Source organism: Clavelina lepadiformis, chromosome 9 (assembly GCF_947623445.1).
Source record: "Clavelina lepadiformis chromosome 9, kaClaLepa1.1, whole genome shotgun sequence".
Classification (NCBI taxonomy): Eukaryota; Metazoa; Chordata; class Ascidiacea; order Aplousobranchia; family Clavelinidae; genus Clavelina; species Clavelina lepadiformis.
The window spans coordinates 2,101,979-2,122,543 of NC_135248.1; the positions used below are offsets into that span (position 1 = coordinate 2,101,979).

The 20,565-nt window shown below is 37.5% G+C and overlaps 2 protein-coding genes and 3 non-coding genes across 6 annotated transcripts; 1 reads left to right on the plus strand and 4 right to left on the minus strand.

The window, feature by feature from the left end:
• The first annotated feature begins 7,830 nt into the window (after window positions 1-7,830).
• LOC143470171 (E3 ubiquitin-protein ligase listerin-like) lies at window positions 7,831-13,612 on the plus strand. Its single transcript, XM_076968117.1, has 2 exons — window positions 7,831-12,715; window positions 12,904-13,612. Exons 1-2 carry the CDS (start codon window positions 7,901-7,903, stop codon window positions 13,336-13,338), a joined length of 5,250 nt encoding a protein of 1,749 aa, XP_076824232.1. The 5' UTR covers window positions 7,831-7,900; the 3' UTR covers window positions 13,339-13,612.
• A 76-nt stretch (window positions 13,613-13,688) lies between these two features.
• On the minus strand, window positions 13,689-17,422 carry LOC143470172 (small ribosomal subunit protein eS4-like). 2 transcript variants are annotated; one of them, XM_076968119.1, is made up of 7 exons: window positions 17,402-17,422; window positions 17,025-17,102; window positions 16,284-16,464; window positions 15,930-16,027; window positions 15,541-15,712; window positions 15,269-15,426; window positions 13,689-13,830 (listed from the first exon to the last, which is right to left on the minus strand). In XM_076968119.1, the coding sequence occupies exons 1-7, from the start codon at window positions 17,402-17,404 to the stop codon at window positions 13,741-13,743; spliced, it is 780 nt and encodes a 259-aa protein (XP_076824234.1). In that variant the 5' UTR covers window positions 17,405-17,422; the 3' UTR covers window positions 13,689-13,740. The 2 variants fall into 2 exon arrangements, with proteins under 2 accessions (XP_076824234.1, XP_076824233.1); XM_076968118.1 differs by lacking the exon at window positions 17,402-17,422 and adding an exon at window positions 17,321-17,394.
• LOC143471468 (small nucleolar RNA SNORD18) lies at window positions 13,924-13,994 on the minus strand. Its single transcript, XR_013119556.1, has one exon. It is a non-coding gene; the product is annotated as a small nucleolar RNA SNORD18 (small nucleolar RNA).
• LOC143471464 (small nucleolar RNA SNORD18) lies at window positions 15,791-15,862 on the minus strand. Its single transcript, XR_013119553.1, has one exon. It is a non-coding gene; the product is annotated as a small nucleolar RNA SNORD18 (small nucleolar RNA).
• On the minus strand, window positions 16,108-16,179 carry LOC143471466 (small nucleolar RNA SNORD18). The gene has a single exon (XR_013119555.1). It is a non-coding gene; the product is annotated as a small nucleolar RNA SNORD18 (small nucleolar RNA).
• Window positions 17,423-20,565: the final 3,143 nt, after the last annotated feature.

A 20,565-nucleotide genomic window follows, 5' to 3' on the forward strand; every position in this document is an offset into this window, starting at 1 on the left:
ATGGGCCACTCCTTTTTAATCCAGTGTTGATCAGTGGCCCAACTATCCCAGTAACAAATAAAGCAGGGGTACTTGGTGTAGCCGCCTTGTCCTAAGAGAAAGTTGACCATTTTCAAATCAACGCATATCTCCCAGTTATGCTCAGCATAAGAAAATTTCTTCAAGACCATTTTAACACGTTGGTAGTGTTCCTTTAAAACGACTGAGTGGCCAATTGGAACACAGGCAAACTTGTTTCCGTTGTGAAGTAGCACACATTTCAAACTTTTTTTGGAGCTGTCGTTGAATAACCTCCATTCTTCTGGTTTATATTCAAGTAGACCCATAGATGAAAGAAGTCCTTCGATGTTTTTACAGTATACAAAATTATCTTCTTGAGAGAAAAATTGCATTAACATTTCTTCTCTGTCCCGTTAAAACGTTATTTTTGTTGCCAAATCAAGAATGTTATGCTGTGTGTAGATGTTAAGGCTTATGTTGTGCTTGATGGGAGATGATATAAACTAATGTAAGGTCTTATTTACCTCCCAAGAGAGTAATTTGTGCCAGACAACTAAACATTTGGGCAAAACTAAATAGCTGCTTCACATGGCTTCAGTTTTTGTTAACCTTTATAGCATACATTTCTAACTTTTCATGGTATATGTAGGAAGAAGCAATATCTCAAAAACTAGAGCCAATTCAGCAAAAGTAATAACATTTTCGGACTCAGCGCCCCTGATATACCCCTAAATCGATCTAACATATCATGCCTTTTGAAAAAAAATTTTTTTTGTTGGCCTGTGTAATAGAAAGAAAGCATGTTTACAAATAATATATAAATCGAGCTTAAAATGAGGGGCATGTTAACTACGATGTTGTGCTTTAATGGTGCAAGATTCACCAAATCCAAATAAAACTGTAAAACTAACAAATAAAATGAACTAAAAGATAACCACTCTTTGCATATATGTTAAAATGCACACAACGAAACATTAAGGATGCATATTTGATGTATGTACATATATGAAACATGTATCATCAGGATATGCCGGATTATGTGTACGTGGATGGTTAACACTAGAAGTACCAAAATTTTTCACTACCTAAAGAAAACCAAGCGGTCACTTTTGACCGCTGTTTCAAAATACCATTTTTGTTTATTATTTTTTATATTTTGTTTGTTTATTATATATTATATTTTTGTACAATACGTTATAGCGTTTCAGGCTTTAAATTCAGAACCTGTTTCAAACTTTATGCATTTGCTACGTTGAATTTGTAAACACGTAGAATTTGTTGACCTATTTTCAAGATAAATAAATGTTTAAGAAATACTTTAACGTTACAATCATCCATCACCAGTCTGATTGCATTGTGGTTTATTAGTTCACACAATTAAAGCACTTTACATTTATAACTTTAAAAGCAAATGTGTTCCATGACACACTGATATGGTAATTTGTTTCTGCATTCTTCTACTTGGCATTGACGTTGTTTCCGCGATCGGTTAGCTTTTGGCTGACGGAGGTCTTGGACATGCCCCATTGCCTACATTTTCCTTTTTTGTGCATAAATCATTGATAAGTTCTAGGAGAAATTGCAGACAAGAAAATTTGCACTTAGTCTCCTCTTGGTAAACTATGTAAACGTTGATGCACGCTAAATCAAGAACATTGAAAAACACTGCCACAGGCCATCGCCGTGTACCACTTTCGCACGTGAGATTCGCACGTCAAGGAAATCAACTCCTACTTTGCTGGCATTATAGTACTTTACTGTTTCTCGCAATTTTTTGCGATGCTTTTCATCAATATGAACTGACTTGTACATCAAGCTGAGAAGGTAAACAATCTTGGTCGTTTTATCTTTGTAAACTGTAAGGGTACAATCAGATGGCGATATGTATATTTCTGATGAGTACAGCATCTTCGACTTCATAATAGAATCTGCATTAGGGACCTTTCATCGTTTTTTTCTTATGGTACCAACAACGGTAGTTTTTCAGATTTTAGTTGCTCTGCCAGGCGCAAACTTGTGAAGTAATTGTCCATGGTTACATTGTAACCTTTCTTCAAATATGGGTTCATCATCGAACACACATCAGCAGGAAGGCCAATTGCAAGATTGCTTATCCTAATATGGTTTACCATTGCACAGATATTTAGATTCGGCATTAACAATATTTAATACCAAACTTCTTGGGTTTTGAAGCCATGTATTGTTTGAATGAACGGCGTGATTTGCAAAGGAATAACTGCTCATCAATGATAAGATCAAAATTAGGAATGTAACACTTTTTGCAATTAATTATCTATGAATGAATTCCAAACCTCTGAAACCGAGCAAAATTTGTCTAATGCTCTTCTTTCTCAGCGACTGTCAATGTGGTCGAACCTCAAGTGTTTCATCAATTCCTGGAATCGGTTTGTGGCCATTGAATGATGAAAAATGGGCGGAAGCTAGTGATTGCAATTCGGGGTCAATTTTTAAAACCCGGGTTTAGGGTATGTGACAGCGAATAAGCGGGTAAACCCGTTTTTTTTTCGAGTTTCGAATAAAAGCAGTTTTTTTCATTCCATAATAAACTCGATATGAATTATGAAAACCTGGTGTTTTTTTAACGAAATGTTTATTCAGTTTGTTTCAATAAAGCACACTTTTTCACTGGTTTGCGTAATATTGAAGCATGAAAATTAAAGCATCGACACTTTTGTCACTCATTCTATTTCTATTGTCTAAAATAAGCTAAACCTTAGCAAAAACAGAATTGCGTAATGAATGATCAAGTCTGTAATTCTATAATCAAGTTTCAAAGTTTGTTCGCCTGTCTATGACGGAATAGAAATAAACTGCTTGAAGTTTTGAAGCTTGTGTGCCTGTTTACCCACACTCCCACTTTGCGCTTATATCACGCGCCAGCGCTCTTTGTCAAGGTGCTCTGTGTTAATATCCTGCCCTTATTACACCCGCTCTGCACTGACGTCACACACGCAAGAAGTGAAAGCATGGACAGCGAGCGTGTGTGACGTAAGTGCAGAGTGAAAGTGCGGTGGAACAGGCACAGAAGCGCCGACGTTTTTCTTTCGCAACAATCGTATTGCGATAAGTATATTAAGCAGTAAGCAAATAATGAACAATATGAATAGCATTCCACCGAGCCAAATCGCACATTAAAACATTTTATAGTATTTTCCTAAAAAACCCAGGTCTCCATGTTTTTATAACCCCGGTTTCGGGTTGTAAAAAGACCTATGATGCTACGGTCAGGGCTCTCACAAATGAAAACCAGAAAATCCCTAAAGCTATGCCAAAAAATCCCTAGATGGCATGAAAAATCCCTAAACCATAATTAGCGCATTATACTATTATGTTATCACATTACCTCAAAGATGGCTAGTAGGGGTACATATATATATACAAATGACAAACAAATTAAACTTGCTTACATGCTAAAAGCGAGCTGTAGATATACCCATATTTTTTTAAATAACTGCATTGTGTAGTCTATAGGTCTAGCCTACTATTGTCCATTATGTCCAGCTACTCATTTGAGCAGCAATGTGTTGATGTACTTCAGTATCAGTGGCATTGCTTTTAACACTTCTCAGCAAAAAATAAACCAGTTTCTTTCCTCACAATATTGGTGCACTTTGTGGCATTAAGGTTCATTCGCGATAAGGCAACTTTTTCCGCTGGGTTGGTAGGTACACTTGACTGTATCAGCGACAGCAAGGGAGTAGCCAAGGTGAAAGGCAAGTTATGTTCAGCTATAAAAGCAGCGATCTGCACTTCCGTGTTTTCCTTATATGTGTTTTGTGTTAAATGTTTTGCAAATGCATCCGCTATCGCTGGTACAGCTTTTTTGCTGTTGACATTTCTGATGTGCAGTTGCGTTTTGGTATGCTTCACAAGTGCAGATCGATGACACATGACCTCTCTATTGCAGAGTGAACATCTTGGTTTCCGCTGAGTATTCGTAGGACCAATCAACCAGTCTTTAAATTCTTTTTGTTGCAGCCACTCCGCACGGAACCGTTGATCATATTTGATCTTTTTAGAACTAGGTTCACTTGATGCCATTTTAATTAAAATTATATCTTCCACCTGACCACATTAAGAAAAATTGACCAAGTTAGTATAATGCATAATATACAATAACGCAACAATCAACAAATTCATGCAGAAACACTCCAGGTTTTAAATAGGCTAAGCAGTTTCAGTTACTCTTTAAAATTTCAAATAAACTTCTAAATGAACAGAAACAAGTAGGCTAAGCTACAAGAATATTTCCCAACACTTTGCCGATTTAAATAAAATAATTTCCAAATCCCCAAAAAATCCCTAGATTTGTCCCTAAAAGGGGCTAAAAGTTCCAATTTAGAACCAAATCCCTAAAAGTGAGACCGCTGGCTGGGGTACTGGTGGGGTAGCAAGCCCACTGTGACCGCATGGGTCGCTAAGAAACGTCGGCCTATGCGTCTAACGAGTTGGTTTGTTTACGACAATTGTGTTGTGCAAATGCGTGATTCTTTCGCGCGCTTAGTTGTTGTCATCATGGCAACCCAAGCGTGACCTTAGTGGAGCTACGCTAGGGGCTGAGGGCTCAAGTCTACAATCACGTGAGTTATGATTCTTGATTTGATTTCTACCCTACGAGCTTCGACTCAAATCAGTCGTGAAATCTTCCGCAGAGTATTGATACTATTGCAATTGCTTTCGACTCGCCAAGACTTGTCTACTTAATTCTTTATTTTATTAACATCACAATTTATTCCAATGTAAGTAAAGAAGTTCAAACACCATAAATGTTATTGGACTTATCGTTTTTGATTTGTATTTGCTCATGATTATGTTATTGTTTATGAATGTTTATGAATGTTAGTCAAATATTCAAATCATTTTAAAAAATAGTTTACTACAAATCACAAAATTACGTTTACTCGCTAACGGACACTGCTACGTAATTACACAGGCAATGTTAACGAGTCTTTCTTGGATTTTTTTTAACTGTACGCTACGTTTAATCGAAGTAAAGTTGTTTATCTACGTGCAAGTTTTAATAACTACGTTTTACGCTTATTACACTGTAAAGTTGCCGTGCCAGGCACTGCATTTACAAATACATTTAACTTCACCAGTACAACTCGCTAAAACACTCTAAACATCGCAAGATCGTAATCAGTTGCTAACAGTGGCCGGCAGTACGGTTATAACAATTACAATTTTTCTCTATCACTAACAGGGAGGCGTATGACGAACTAAGAGTGGTGCGAAAGATTGTTTACTGGCTTTGATTTTATGAGGTGCGATGAAGGCATTGAGTCTTACTAGTCCGTAATTAGTTCAATGAACGCACTATTTTAATTTAGGCATTTGTTGCTTGGCTCTATCTGATTAGAGAACGTGCATGCAGCGTGCTTGCCAACCTAAATTTCGCACGTATGTTCTCTAAATGTGAATTTTATTATGGTGCTAAACACAAAGTCTGAAATGTGAATGAAAAGAAAAGCGACAAGACAAACGCAGATGCTAAGACAGTACATTTTTTTCTTCTAACTGCATATAAATGCTCGTCGCTTTACCTTCTCGTTAATTGTTTGTGACCATGTATTTTATTGTGCTATAACTCCAAGGGTTGTCATCGTAACTTTCGCTCCACACAGTTAATGGTATGACATTTAATAGTTCGCTCGTGCACTACTCGTGTGAGGTATTACACAATGAACATATCTGTCATAAAGACCGCATATGCTGGCGGTAATTGTTTGAATATGAGCGAGGACGATTGATGGTTGGTGACTTGTTTTGCTTCTGCTTCGATTGATGAGTTCTCATTTCTCAAATTTGCGTGACTATGCTGTTAGTTGCTTGATTCTGTCTATATAAATTACTAACTTATAAAGTTCCCATTTTATTTATTATAACACAAAGGTTTTCACCTTCGGGCAAAGCTTACTGAATGTTACATAGCGCTGTAGTAACCAGTGAAATCGATCACACGAAAAGGGAAGATTGAAAACATTACATCAGTATTTATATGTGACACACCAGTTCAAGCGAGGAAATTATCTGACGTCATTAAGGAAAACGCAAGTCTGATAAACAACTGAATTATAGGATTCTAAATTAAATTCCAAATATCTTGGAAAACAACTCGTGATTCGTGACGTAATCGTCACATAGCCTTCCTACCCAGAGTAAAGCTTGCCTGAAATGAAATTGAAGGCAACCTTTACTCGACAAAATTATGTCTTTGATTAAAATATTTATCACAGTCATTAAAACAAGAATTTAGTACAGTACAATGACAGAGCTCGGCAAATATAACAAATATCGATACACCGTTTCACTTGAAATACAAAACATGAGACATAAGCTTACAGAAGTGTCGCTTTCCCTTGCGTGTCGAAGGTAAAAAATGAGCGATCACGTCTGCGTGTGTCGTTCCGCGGCTGTAGCAAGCCTTGTTCGCGGTAGTGAGATGCAGTTTGTTGCGATGTCCAGTGGACTTTGTCTTGATGCGTAAAAAAATATATACAATAGTTTGCTCATGCTCTTGGAGATGTATAACACGTTAGTTAGGCGATCAAAACTTCATCACATCAACCAGGTATCAATGCCATTAGTTCTGTTGTTTCCGAATTAGTTTGGTTGCTGATATTGTAGATGGAATGTCCTGAAAACTTCCTCGTTGACTAGCGTTCGTAGTTGGCTGATCTTGCTGTTGAAACTTGATCATCAAAACTTCATAAATAGCTGGTAACATTCTTTCTCGCTCAATGTGCAACTAACTCAGCAATTTCGAACTTATCAGGGCACCAATTTATGACAAAGAGAAGGATGATGGTTGAATTGATATCTTGTTTTTCTGCTCACTCGATGAGATGGTTGTCATGTCCCGAACGGTTTGCTTCTGCTGTTTGTTTAATTTCTGTCTATATAAATTGCTAACTGATAATGTTGCCATTTTTATTTATTATAACACAAAGGTTTTCACCTTCGGGCAAAGCTTACTGAATGTTACATAGCGCTGTAGTAACCAGTGAAATCGATCACACGAAAAGGGAAGATTGAAAACATTACATCAGTATTTATATGTGACACACCAGTTCAAGCGAGGAAATTATCTGACGTCATTAAGGAAAACGCAAGTCTGATAAACAACTGAATTATAGGATTCTAAATTAAATTCCAAATATCTTGGAAAACAACTCGTGATTCGTGACGTAATCGTCACAATGGCGAAAAATAAACACAACTTTACATTACAAAATGTAAGAGCGTCCACTAGCGACAAGAAGAATGTCGTTCAACGGCCGCTACAAGTGTACAACATGTGATACCAGATCATTAGACCGCATCATTTTATTCTTCTTTTTGTAGCAATTACGGAATTAAGTGACAGTGTTGTAGCTTGATTTTTTGATTTCACACATATACTTGGCTGTGGGGTGTGTTTACAACGTTAATTGGTTTATATTTATTTTTTATTTGAGGTTGATCAGAATCAATGAACAGTTTGACAGGTAATTGAGAAATGAAACTGGTAGCTTTGATAATTGGGTCTAATGCAGAAGTGTACAAGGTGCCTTTGCATATTAGAGCCCAGCTACTAAAATTGTAACATCATCTGATTGTGCACTAGACCCGATACTTGCTAATTAAGCGTGCTTTATCGTACACTGTGGTACAATATAGTAAGATTCTGGCAGTGCATATGTACGCAATGTACCTAAATTTATATTCTGGTAAACTGTTGGTAAATATATTATTGGGAAATATTCTATTATTGGAAATATTCTAAGGCGGGTCAAAAATAATTTCGTCGTTTTGCTTACAATATAACTTTTTGTAAATTGTGTATTTGTTCAGATTAAGCTAAAAGCAACATATAATTGACTGACTCATTTGCAGCGAAATGGGCAGACAAAAAGGACAAAGCCAAAGAACAAAGGGCAATGTGCGACCTTCAAACAGTGGCCGTGCTGCGAACAGGTTTTCTGAAAATCAAGGATTTGTCGGATTCAGTTCACTCTCTGGTGACCTGGGTTATGTTCCTGTGATGAAGTCACTGGAGGAAGACAATGACGTGGCCATTGATGCAGATTTCCGGGTGACTCTGTGCAAACTGTATAAAAAAGACATCACAACAAAACTCAAAGCGTTAGCAGAGTTTAACGACCTGTGCCAGAGCAAAGATACTAGTGACGTCATCAGCATCCTTCCATATTGGGCAAGAATTTACAACAAACTCTCTTTCGATTGTGACAGGAGAATCCGAGAGTCGATCCAAAATGCCGTGCAGAAACTGAGTCAATATGCAGGTAAAGACATTGCACCTTACCTCAAGGACATAATGGGATGTTGGTGGATTTCCCAGAGTGATTCTTACTCCCCTGCCGCCTCAGCTGCTAGAAGGGCATTTGAAACTGCCTTTCCTACCACGGAGAAGCAGCTAAAAGCTATTATATTCTGTCACAAAGAGATACTGCATGCCATTCAAATGAATGTTTTTAGTGCGCCGAAAGTACCTGCGCAAAACAAAGATGATTTTGATAAAGAACAGCAGGAGCGGATGATTTCTTCCAGTCTATCTGCTTTAGCATCACTGCTCCAAAACCTGGGTAAAGAACGGATGTCAAAAAATTCTCCAGAGTCTTTAGATCTCATCATTTCTAATCAAAGGTTTTGGAAGTTTCCTAAGCACAAAGCGCCCATCATACGAGCCGCATTTTACCAAGTGGTAGTAGCAATGTGTGTGTCGATTCCTGATCAAATCGAGCAGCATCTTCCAACAATATGCAAGTGTGTATTATGCAAACTTGACGACCCAAATCCGATATTATGCCGAAGCCTTTGGGATGCCGTTGATGCTTTAATCGATACATTTGAGGACTGGCACTCCCATGTTGATATCAGAAAAGGATTTCTTCCACAACTTTATAGTGTTTTGAAAGGCGGTTTTCACGGCAACGCTAGAGTTGTTGCCCCACATATGTTGACACTGCTAAGAAACTTTCCTTCTTCCCTTGCAGTCGTATCAATTTATCAGGAGATATTTAAGTGTTTGGAAATTGGATTGAATGCCGAAAATGTTCAACGCAGCCAAATTGACACAACTGCTGTCGTCACTGCCATGGTTGAATGCATCCAGTTTGTAATTTGTCGGTCTGTTGAAACAAGCGACATGCCTGATTGGAATTCCATCGAGCTGGTTCTGCAAAAACTGTTACTTCCACTGTTAGAGAAATCAGTCAAAGAGCCAGGTATTCATCAGTTTCTTTCTTTATCACTCCATCACCTTGTTGCTCAAACTATTTTGATATTGTCAGAAAAAGCCAGCCTTGAAACTGCAAAGCAGGATATTTTCATTAAAATATGCGATTCAATATGGAAAGAAATCATGAGAATCGGAAACGTTGTGATAACGAAAGAAGATGGAATTGATGAGAGAAAGCGAGTCACTGCGTTTGTTAAATTCCTGAACATTGTGAGGGACTCGTCCACATTAACTACCAAGCCCAAAAGGGTAAAGTTTTTCCAAGCTGGAGCAGAACCTGATGTTTCAAACGATGTCATCTCTGATAAACACAAGGAGTGTGGCAGACCATTTCTCATTGCTAACCTTGAAGACATGTTGTGTACTTTAACGCAAACCACTCTGATGTTTGACACAAATGTGAAATGGAAGTTGCACCTGCTGTCTCAGATTATGTCTAAGTTTGCTTCACGCAGTTTGTTTGAAAAGTTTTTCACGTCACCTGCCAATGACTTCTCATCTGAATCAAGATCGGAAGATTATGCTTTGAAGTTTCTTCTGAAACACATTAAACCAATGATTAAGGAGGCATGCATTGAAACACAAAGCATTAAGGAAGATGGTTTGATTTTGTCAACTTTGATTTATTCTTGTGTTGAACATTCGGATAATGCCGGTGAGTTTCTACAAAACTTGTTTGTAGATTTAAATAATGCAAATTCTACCGCACTCTGTGTTTCGCTTGGTCAGTTGCTTATTAATAATGACCAAGAACAAAACCAAAAGTGGCGCATTTCATGGCTCAGTGGTTGTGAGAGTTCATTTTCGAAATTTCTCCTGTTTCTAGTAAACAGACTCGTTCCAAGTTCTTTTGATAATGAGTCAGAGGAATGGTTGCTCATATGTAACGCTCTTAAGTTTCACTTTTCATTGGAAGGTGTAAATACTTCATCATCACCAGTTTCAATCCACCCTTGCATCATCATGATCGTGCAACGACTGGCTGAATTCTTGGATTCAGATGTTTCTGTGCACAGTGCTTTGAAAATAACAAAAGTAATTTTTTCCACATTAGATCCTTGTCGTAACTACAGCTTGTTTGTCGCACTGTACAGTGAATTTCGAAATACTTTTTACTTCTTGCATACAATCTGTTGCTCCTTAAGGTCAAAAGAAGCTGAGCTTGTTTTCAAAAGGACCCTGGATATCTTGATGACCGGTGTCTTGGGTTCATATGAAAGCCAAAACAAAGCATCTCACTTGCTCATGGAAGTTGCAGCTTTGTTTCTTGAGCATCTTTCAAAAAGCGACGTCGCAGACGAAACACAGGTGGACCTAATATCAAGTGTAATGCAGTGGTACGCGGAAGTGTTTATTCATCATGAGGTATCTCAGGAGTTTGTTTCTGACTGGGTAACTGCCTTGCTTCCCACTGAGCTATTGTTCTGTAAATACAGACCTTCGATGGATTCAGATATGTGGCTTGATACAATGCCCAGGGAAAACGCTTTAACATCGACCGGTTCAAGCAAGTTAAAAGAATCTTCTGAATGTTTAGATTTTCGTAGTATTACGCAGAGATTCTATTCGATTGCAGAAAAATTAGGATCTTTCCTGTTGGTTAATTATCCATCCTTAAAAGAAAACTCAAGATTTTTTACTATTTTTGTTGAAGCTCTTTTAGCCAACGCACTTTCACAAAATAGTGCAGTTGAGCTTTGTGGGTGGCCTGACCCTGAATTAATATTTACAACACTTGATAAGGTTGTGACCAAGTCCATGTCTGATGGTAGAGGATGGCTTGTGTGCTTCCATCAAATCCTCGCCGAGATAGAGTCGCTTAATTTTGAGAAGCGCGATGATTTGCTCATGGCATTTAATCTGGAAGAGTCTGTCTTAACTGAGCCTATTGCTCAGACCATTGTGGTTTACATCCAGAAGTGTGCTCAGAAATGTCAGTTGAACATTATTTTGCAATGGGTTTTACCAAAGTTTCTTGAAAAACAACAACAGCTAGCCGAGAATGAGACAGAAAGAAATATTATCACAAGAATCATGGCTATTTTGATGTCAGTGTTGGAAGCACTTCATCCAAAGTCTCAAGTTGAAACTTCAATCGGTTATGACATCTTGGTGAAGTTGATTTTCTGGAAGGCAACTAACGGAAACTTGTTTTTATTTGATTGTGACTTATCAGATGCAGGCAAAGAAATTATTGTGTTTAACACAACCACTGCTCAACTAATTAAAATTGTCATTCAGATTTCACCTTCAACGTTGTCAAGCGAAATGTGGGATTTTGTTCAGTGCTCTCTTGTGTCGTGGATGGAAAGTGTATGTATGACGTTGGAAAAATCAACGCCTTATCCCCAGGACATATTGCTATTGCTTCAGTCATCCTGCCAACTCATGATAACATTGTCAGAGTACTTGCGTTCGGAAGCTGCCGTGAACGATCCAACATTGCCGTCATCCCTAACCACTGAGTGGTTTGAATTCTTTGAACCTGGAGCCCATGCTACACTTGTCCCGATTTTTATTTGGCTTCATGAAAATCCAAACCTGGATGACAAGCTCCTTGGTAAGTTGCTGCAATGTTTCTCCACTATTGCTCCTGTTTCTTTGTTGAGTTGCTCTTCCCGTCTTGAGTCATACCTTTTGCCAGACTCCCAATTGGCTAATCCCGTCCAAACCTTGTTACATCACCTAGGATACGCTTTGCTGCCGAAAAATCAGAATTACACACAACAAGCTATTTCTTATTCTCTCCTGTCGCGACTAGCTGGGCAGGTTTTTAAGCTGGAAAATGGAGAGCTTTGTTCTTCCTTTCAACCTCCTCATCATCTGGTGAATGTTTTGAAAGCTGTTTCTGCATCCGTTGAGGAAGTATGTCATCAGTCGGTGGAAAGATTTCAAGTTCGTTCCAAAGTGAGAAAAGATGTAAGTTCAGAGGAAGAGTCTGTTGATGGACCTGAAGAAGTTGAAATGATGCAAGACCAAGCTGAAGAGTTTGAAAATGACCAGTTACATTTCCATAACCCTGAGAGTGTGTGTTATCTTCTTGTTTGGAAGTTGCTGATCTTTTTGACTCATCACATCCCAAGTGAAAAGAGACCGGAATACATGGCAGAGTTAACCGGTGACTCAATCACCTCAATCCAAAACCATCTTCTTCCAACAATGCTCCAAATGTTGCCAAAAAATCCAAGGACCAACAAGACAACTATGTTTGACATCAAATTCGATCCTTTAAAAGAAAATTTAAATGAATACTCGTCAGTTCAGCATCTAGCTTGCTCTCTTTATAAGGACATCTTAATTTCAACACCTGTTATTGTCAGAACCTGGTATGCTTCCCTTAATAAATTAGTCAGCGCGACTGTTGAGGAGTACACTTCAAAATTTGTCAGTCCGGTCATATGCAAAGAAGAATTAAACATGATATCGCAGTCTAAACCTCCTCCTAGCATGCAGGTATCACGCTAACTTTGTGTTCTGAATATGTTTGCCACGAAAGCTAAAATCTTAAATCACATGTTACATGAACTTATTCAGTAAACAATCAAAGAAAACTATCAATAAGTCATTTTGTTGTTACTTTGATAACTTTTTAACAGTGATCGTCGATTAAAATTGACAATATCGTTGCTCTATTGGTTCAGGTTCGATCTCGATTTGCCACCAGGGAAGTAGTCGCTGTTTACGAAGTTGTGGATGCGGAGTTTGAGATATCCATCCAACTTCCACCAAATCATCCCCTGACTCCGGCACAAGTTAACACCGTCAAGAGAGTCGGAGTCGCGACTTCGCAGTGGAGGTACTGGATGCTGCAGATGACCATGCTCCTCCAGCATCAGAACGGCACCATTCTCGACGCCTTGTTGCTATGGAAACAGAAGGTGGACAAGAGACTTGACGGACTCGAAGAGTGCATGATTTGTTTTTCAGTTGTCTATGGCAGCAATGCGCAGTCGCTGCCGAAACTGCAGTGTAAAACGTGTCGTAAAAGGTATCATCCAGAATGTTTGTACAAATGGTTTGACACAAGTAATCAATCTACTTGTCCGCTGTGCCGGTCTCCCATGATGTTTAGGTGATTTTGATTAAAATTTGTTTAATTCTGTTGTGGTTTTCTGAATTGGTGGTGAAATAATAAATAATCAGCGTTTTTATTTAAATGCAGGCTGGTCCATTGTTCGTGATTCCATAATTTGAATATCTTGTGGATATAGCATTTGGTGTTGCCATTGTTCATTGCTCAGTTTACTTTTGTTTTCGCTTAATTTCTACATACAACTACATTTGCAATACACTGGTGTACCTTGTAATACTTTGCCAAACTAAGTTGTTTTCGTTTCCTTATATGAGACCTGGATTCTGACAAATAACGAATAAATAAGCCAGCAGTGAACCATACTAATGTTTCTGCAGCAATTGACCACACTCATTCCATCGATTCAAATTTTATTTGTCAGCGCGCAAGTAACAAAATAGCGCATCTATTTCGCTGCCAACCGCTTGTCTCTCTCCTCTGCGATTGTAAGTTTGATTCCTTTGCCTCTTGGAAGAGACACCATTGGTTTGTTTGCCTAAGTAAGATAAAGGATTTAAAAACGGTCTTGAGAAAAAAATCTGAACAACTAAAAACTTAAATTACAAAAATCTATATACATTGCAAGCCAGGGATCAGGACTTCATTGATATCACGACACAATCAAAAACACGGACCTGAAGTTTTGACTCATCATTTCTCTGGCTTGCATGACCGCGTTAAGACGCTGTCAAACAGGGTGAAACTAAGATATCCATGATTTTGTTGGAATCTTACGTAGGGTTTTAAAAAACTCGTTTAGACCAATCAGAAGGCAGCATGATTGGTATTGCTTTCTAGTCTGGGAATTACCTTGGGTGAATGCCCTAGGTTGCTTGCAGAACTACAGTAAAAATAGCTAAAATTGGACTTTTTATGCCAAAAGTTCTGGTGTAGATTTTGCACCTCCGTTTTAATTATGGTTTTTTGATGGTATTTTATTCCAAAGCACCACGCAAAATTTCAGAGCCCCATGGAGGATTTTTCAAGTAATCAGTTTTTTTAGAAAATTCACTAAAATAAAACGAAAAAGATTTTTATGGCATTTTTTGGTATTTGACTGCTCCTTAACATAGCTCAGTTAAGTTGCTAAGTTTTTAGAAGTGCAACTGAATCATTTTGAACCAGCATTTCTATAAATATATTGTTAAATCACTGCATCTGCTCAAACAGTTAAGGTTCTGTTTGAAGGTTAGTGTCTATGTAATGCTGCTTTTACAAATTGCGATCACCGCTTACAAAGCCAATTTAGTGGGGTCCCGATCTACTCCATTTGTTTCTGTGGTAAAAGTAAAACACACGGCATAGAGTAAGCCCAAAACCCCGTCTTACAAGCCAATTTTCAACAAAGAATCACATTATATTGAGCTTAACGACAAGTGTGATAAAAGCTTTTGGCACAGAATGCTTAATGTTTAGGGTTGCCATATTTGAAAACTAAAAAAGGGACAATTCTGAAACTTCATGCATTAAATTTCGCATGCCATGAAATGGTTCTACAACTGCAAAAATTACAATTTCATATGGATTTCACAAGAAGATTCTGTACTTTTGTACTGTTTAGAAATAAATCTGAGTTCAAGTTGTTCAATTTCACTGTTGAAGGTCTAAATCTCACCAACGTAATATACAAGGAGGGCAAAATTGGTTGCTAAAATTTCAATTCATAATGAGTTAAAGTTTTATTACATGCTGTCGGGTTAAAATTTGTGTTTGTGCTTAGTTTCTCGTAAACCGCCCGATATTTTAGTGCAGCTGCAAGGATTTTTCCGAATCATTCAGTTTCAACGCAAAACACTTAAATGCCTTAGCCTTAGCAAAACAGGCTACCGAGTGGCTGCAATAAGTGCCACAAAAACGGGGAATTTAAAATAGCAAGGTCCTAAGGTAGGCTTATAAAGCGATTCATTTATGCGTAAATAATAAATCACATTTACCTGGCCAATGATAAAGACGTTTGATAACCTCGTGGCAAAAGAATGACCTTGGCTGTCTTTAACGTGGACGATGTCAAAAGAACCGGGATGTCGTTCCCTGTGCATGACTGTGCCTACTCGACCCAAATTACGTCCGCCAGTGATCATGCACATTTGACCTAACAATATGATATGACTCCGATATAACTAATGGTAAGACTTTTCTGATTAATTTGGGTCGTAATTTCAATAATAAAATATCTGCCAATTGCTTTGCTAGAACATTACAGTACCGTTATCAAAACGTGTGAATCCAGTAATCTTTCCGGTGGAAATGTCGATGATGACTGTGTCGTTGACCTTAGCATCTGGGTTGGGATAACGTATTGTCCTTGCATCGTGGGTGACAAGATAAGGGATACCCTTGGGTCCAGTGCTCACTTTCTTCACTTTGCAAAGTTTATACTGCAAACATTTAATGCAAACTACACTTAACATTTACTCAAAGACAAATGATAACATGATATCGTGATAAGAACCTTAAAAATCAGAACTTCATCAATATCACATATGTCATCAAAAACACGGACCTGAAGTGTTTAATCATCATCTTTTCTTGAACGTTAGTGCAAACAAATTGTTTACAAGTTTCAAAATACTTCATTCATGAAATGTTAGTTACCTTAGCTTCATCGGCGGTTATTCTGTGAACAGCAAATCTTCCTTTGACATCGAAAATAAGCCTGAAGTTCTCGCCAGTCTTTTCAATGGTGATAACATCTGTCAGATGCATTAGTCAACAAGTTATGAAGGGGCCAATATTTTACATGGTAGAAAACTTGCATTGAGGTGGTCAGCCAATGATCAGTACTTCAAGCAATATCATAGTTGATTCAAAAACACGGACCTGAAGTATTAACTCATCATTTCCCTCTTGGCTGTTTCCGTTTAGCATGCACGTACTTACACAACAAATTAATGATGCGAGTGTTTCTATTTAACTGTGAAGTTACTTTAAGATAAAGAGCAAGTTTACCCATGAATCCGGCCGGGTAGGTCGTGTCAGTTCTCACTTTCCCATCGACCTTCACCAATCTTTGCATGAGAATTTTCTTGACCTCAGTGAGTGTCAAGGCATAATGCAGGCGGTTACGAAGGAAAATGCAGAGTGGGAGACATTCCCGCAACTTATGGGGGCCTGTGGAAGGACGTGGTGCCTGGAATAAATAAGAAATTTATTGCAAACATCACTAGTAAGTTTTAAACACAAGCTAATGCACGTTTGGTAACAATGAGGATCAGCCAAATCGAACACGAATATTTTCGTTATTCTCACAAGTATAAATCTTGCAAGCAGGTTGTGTACAACAAAGCCTTTCACATGCTGTAAAAATTTTAAGAACCACAGTTTTTTGTCCTAATGCTAACTATTTCATTGAAATCTGTTAAGTAAGACTGTATAGGATTGTTTTTTACTTTTTCTTTCCACCTTCTGTATGAAATATTGAAATACTGTACAAGCATGTTATAACTTCCTTTCTATTGTGACAAAGTTTGTGCTGGCGTGGAATTGCAAGAGGTAAAGAAACTCTTTGCAGTTTTATCACATCGTGAGTCAGGAACTATTGATGCCAGTGTGGAAGATCAGGTCATTACAAAATTATTTTCAGGGTAAAGTTTAACAATAAGCAATCGAAAATAAAATTTTGCAACTTATAAAAGATCTACAAAACATCACCCACAAAGTACTGCAAGTCAAACATATATATACACTTACAAATACACCAGTGAGCTTGTCCAACATCCAATGTTTCGGGGCATTAAGCCGCTTTAAATGCTTTTTCGGTCCACGCGCCTGCACAAATTGAAATGTTAATGTCACAATTCAAAACTTTTCCGAAATTCAACCAGGCAGAAGAGCGCACGAAGCAAAATCATCAGCCCCGATTTTGTAACAAATTCTATGAAGCTTAAGTTAGTATGAGTTACTGACGTTTCACAGATAAAGCAAAGCACTGAAAGACTTTAAAGTGTAAATATTAACATTATAGACACATATAAGAAACACATTACCATTTTCTAACAACTATTGAACGACAGGTATCACAACTAAGCTGATTTCTTTGGATAAATTAATCTAACAACCTAACTCACCATCCTGTTTCGGTAGAAAGGATCATTTCAGCTCTGAATATCACAGCGTCACCACGCGTGGATTCTATTTCAAGGTATCGAAAATAACGTCATAAAAATCTCATATGAAACGTAATGGCAAGAAAGCGTTTTGTATGATGTGCTTTATTTTAATCAAAGGTTAAAATAGGAATTTTAAAAAATTTTGTCAACGCAAGTAATATCTAAAGAAAAAATAATAAAAAGCTGTAAAGTGGTAAAGTGGTAATGTATTCAGGACAGGAAATTGTAAATGCAAGATGATGGCGGTATGCCAGATTATCAGAGAAACAGGACTGGAATTTGGATGCCTTGTTGGACGAGAGCCAAGTTTTGGCCAAGTTGCATAATTTCTCGCTATTATTTATTTTAAACTAGATGAAATTGAAACGAACGTTTTGTCCATTTTGAGTGGTTGACCAAAATAAATGACATTCCGTTAAGGTATACGCAGTTAATATTTGATAAATAGTACTGATATGTCAAATTGCCGAGTGGCAATTCATATGTCGAAATAATATTTTTTTAAATCGCAGAGCTTAAAATAATGGGCAAAAACGTTACTGCGCTCTGATATTTAAAAACAAATTTTGAACAAAAACAAATTGGTAGAAATTCCCATGGCTTTAAGATGCAATTGTTGAAAAATGCGTTCATGTGTTTGTGTGTCGGTACAAAAACCTCGAGGTAGGAACAATGCATTAAAAGAAAGCTAATTTCCATTGTCATAATCTTTAACAACGAACGTTAATATTTTATTTGACTTAATTCCCAACACTTGAAAATTCTTTTGATACACAGAAGACACAACATCTAGCATACACAAGAATTCCAAATTTAGCACAAGATCGCGTCATTTAATTGTGCGGTTGTCGTGGCACAATGTCTATTTTTGATATTTGATCTTTTGTTAAAACTATATAGTGTCACTATAAAGGTAAAAACGCCGGGCTGAACTAGTTCACTAAACCACAAACTGATCCCGAAACAATTTTTGCATCGAAATGGGGTTAATTACGTCCATAAGGTATCCACAAGCAGATAAATAATTGTAGGATAATCAGACAAGTCAAATATACGGAGCAGTAGACATTCGTATCATTCTAGTTCAGATTTTACAGTGCCTGATAGTGATTAACTATCGGACTTTTATGGCGGCATGGAAAGCAAAGAGTATGGTTATATCGCGCAAACCTTGTGAGAGCGCAATAAATGGATAAGCGTCGCCGTTGTTTACTTATACTGGCTAACGCTAAGCGACTACCGATTGGTGGCCGCTTCAACTCGCTGTGCCCTAGGATGTAGTGATGTGGTTGCAAACTCTGACCGTTAATTGGATAAAGCCCGGACTGCAGAGTATAGCCGTTTCAGCGTGATCTTGGGTGCGCTAAACAACCAAAATTGGCAAGTGCGGTCAAAATTAGTGTTGATTGCGCCTATATGCCAAACTTTGCGGTCTGGGTTTAAACGTAATTAGAAAACAGGCAGACTCCAGATTGCCAGAATACCCATTATTGACTCTTATATTATTATTGTTGCCAAAAATCAAATCAATTGATGGTAAAGGCCAAAGGTGGTTGCCCATCATACTAATGCGTTAAAAGGTTGAAATATCTGTATGTATCGTTTGGTTTAATGAGGTGCAAGTTATCACGGTCTGACAGGCCACCAGCAATTTTGCTCATTTATGAGACTGGAACAGACCCAACTAAAAAGTATGGCAGTTTTCAACGAGAACTTGTGCATGCATTGAAGCCTCAATTCTTTGTTTATTTATTATAAATCGGCCTGAAGATAAAACAATTAGGGATGCATGTTCAATCGATCATTCAATTTATTTTTCATCAAAAGCGGTACAAAAAATCAAGCCATTTGCTGCTAGCATATATGCCAATGAACGGAAAATAGTAACAACGCGAAAAAGCTTAAAACGTGCTCAAAAATAATTGAAGGAATAATTGCAGGTAACTACTAGCATGGCTGTTAAATCCATAACCTGAACCTCGTGCATGCAGGTGCCACGTTATGCTCTGGGTATTTTTAATTTACTCACACTTTCTGGTTTTATTTTTGTTACAGCAAGTTACAACAATGGGGAAAGTGTGTAATTTGACTTTGACAAATGCCACAGTTATTTATAGAAAGTGAGGAATTACAGAATATTATCGTTACTACCCTGATTTAAGGCATGCCCTATTTCAATGGAAAGGATAATAAGTATATCTCATATCGAAAAGTTTGCATTCTACTATCTGACTACTTTGTGCTTTGTTGACTGCTTTGATACATATTTATTGTACTAGAGATTTTTCCTCTAAAACCGCAAATTGGTATAAATATATATTAAATACATAGCTTTGTGTTTAGCTGTGCCGTTTTTAAACAGACTGTACATGTTAAGTCAGTCATGTTTTACCAGCAAAAAGGATACAATCAAGGCGTTTTTTCTTAATCATCTATCGTACATGGTCTATCAGCTTATATATACATAACAGAATCAAGTGTTTTCTTATTTAAAAAAAAACACAGTGAAAAGAAAAACGTTTATGCTAACATAATCATTGACAGGTCAGTAATGATTTTTTGGCTAAATAAGTGTAAGCTTAAGCCTACAGAATGTAGCAACAACTCGGTTTAGCTTATTACATACTTACAGTATGTAATACATGCATAGTTTTCAACAAATGCGCATGCAATGTTCATTTAAATGCATGTGATTATAATAGCCTGCATTCGAAGCGTGATGGTGCTTGGAGCAGATTGGAGGTGTTCAGCTTAAAAAGTACCAGGATTTGCAATTTCCAAGGGTGCTACCTCATGCGATATTTCCCAAGCCAGTTATGCTTATTTGTGCAAATAAGCGTGTGGAATGATTTACATGTAACTAACACTTTAAACTATTAACTTTAAACTTGCTATTGGTACACTGTGCGAGTATAGGTCTTAAGGTTTTTTGTAGGAAACTACGTAATATCAGTTTTGAAGTAAACTACGTAATATGAAACAATGTTTTGCTAAGTGCTAATAAGCAATTTTTGTAAATGAAAGCTGAGGCAAAATTCTAATATCTAGTAGATTTCGCTTAAAAACCCACAGTGGTTCTACCTGATTTTCAACTTTTACTAACGCACGAAAATGTCAACAAT

Bases quoted from the DNA above. Each gene is read 5' to 3' on its own strand.
- LOC143470171 (XM_076968117.1), top strand. From the start codon at position 7,901: ATGGGCAGACAAAAAGGACAAAGCCAAAGAACAAAGGGCAATGTGCGA. The intron at 12,716-12,903 runs GTATCACGCTAA...CTATTGGTTCAG, and splicing joins AACCTCCTCCTAGCATGCAG to GTTCGATCTCGATTTGCCAC.
- LOC143470172 (XM_076968119.1), bottom strand. The intron at 15,713-15,929 runs GTAACTAACATT...AAATGTTTGCAG, and splicing joins TAACCGCCGATGAAGCTAAG to TATAAACTTTGCAAAGTGAA. The intron at 15,427-15,540 runs GTACTGTAATGT...TCATATTGTTAG, and splicing joins ATTCACACGTTTTGATAACG to GTCAAATGTGCATGATCACT.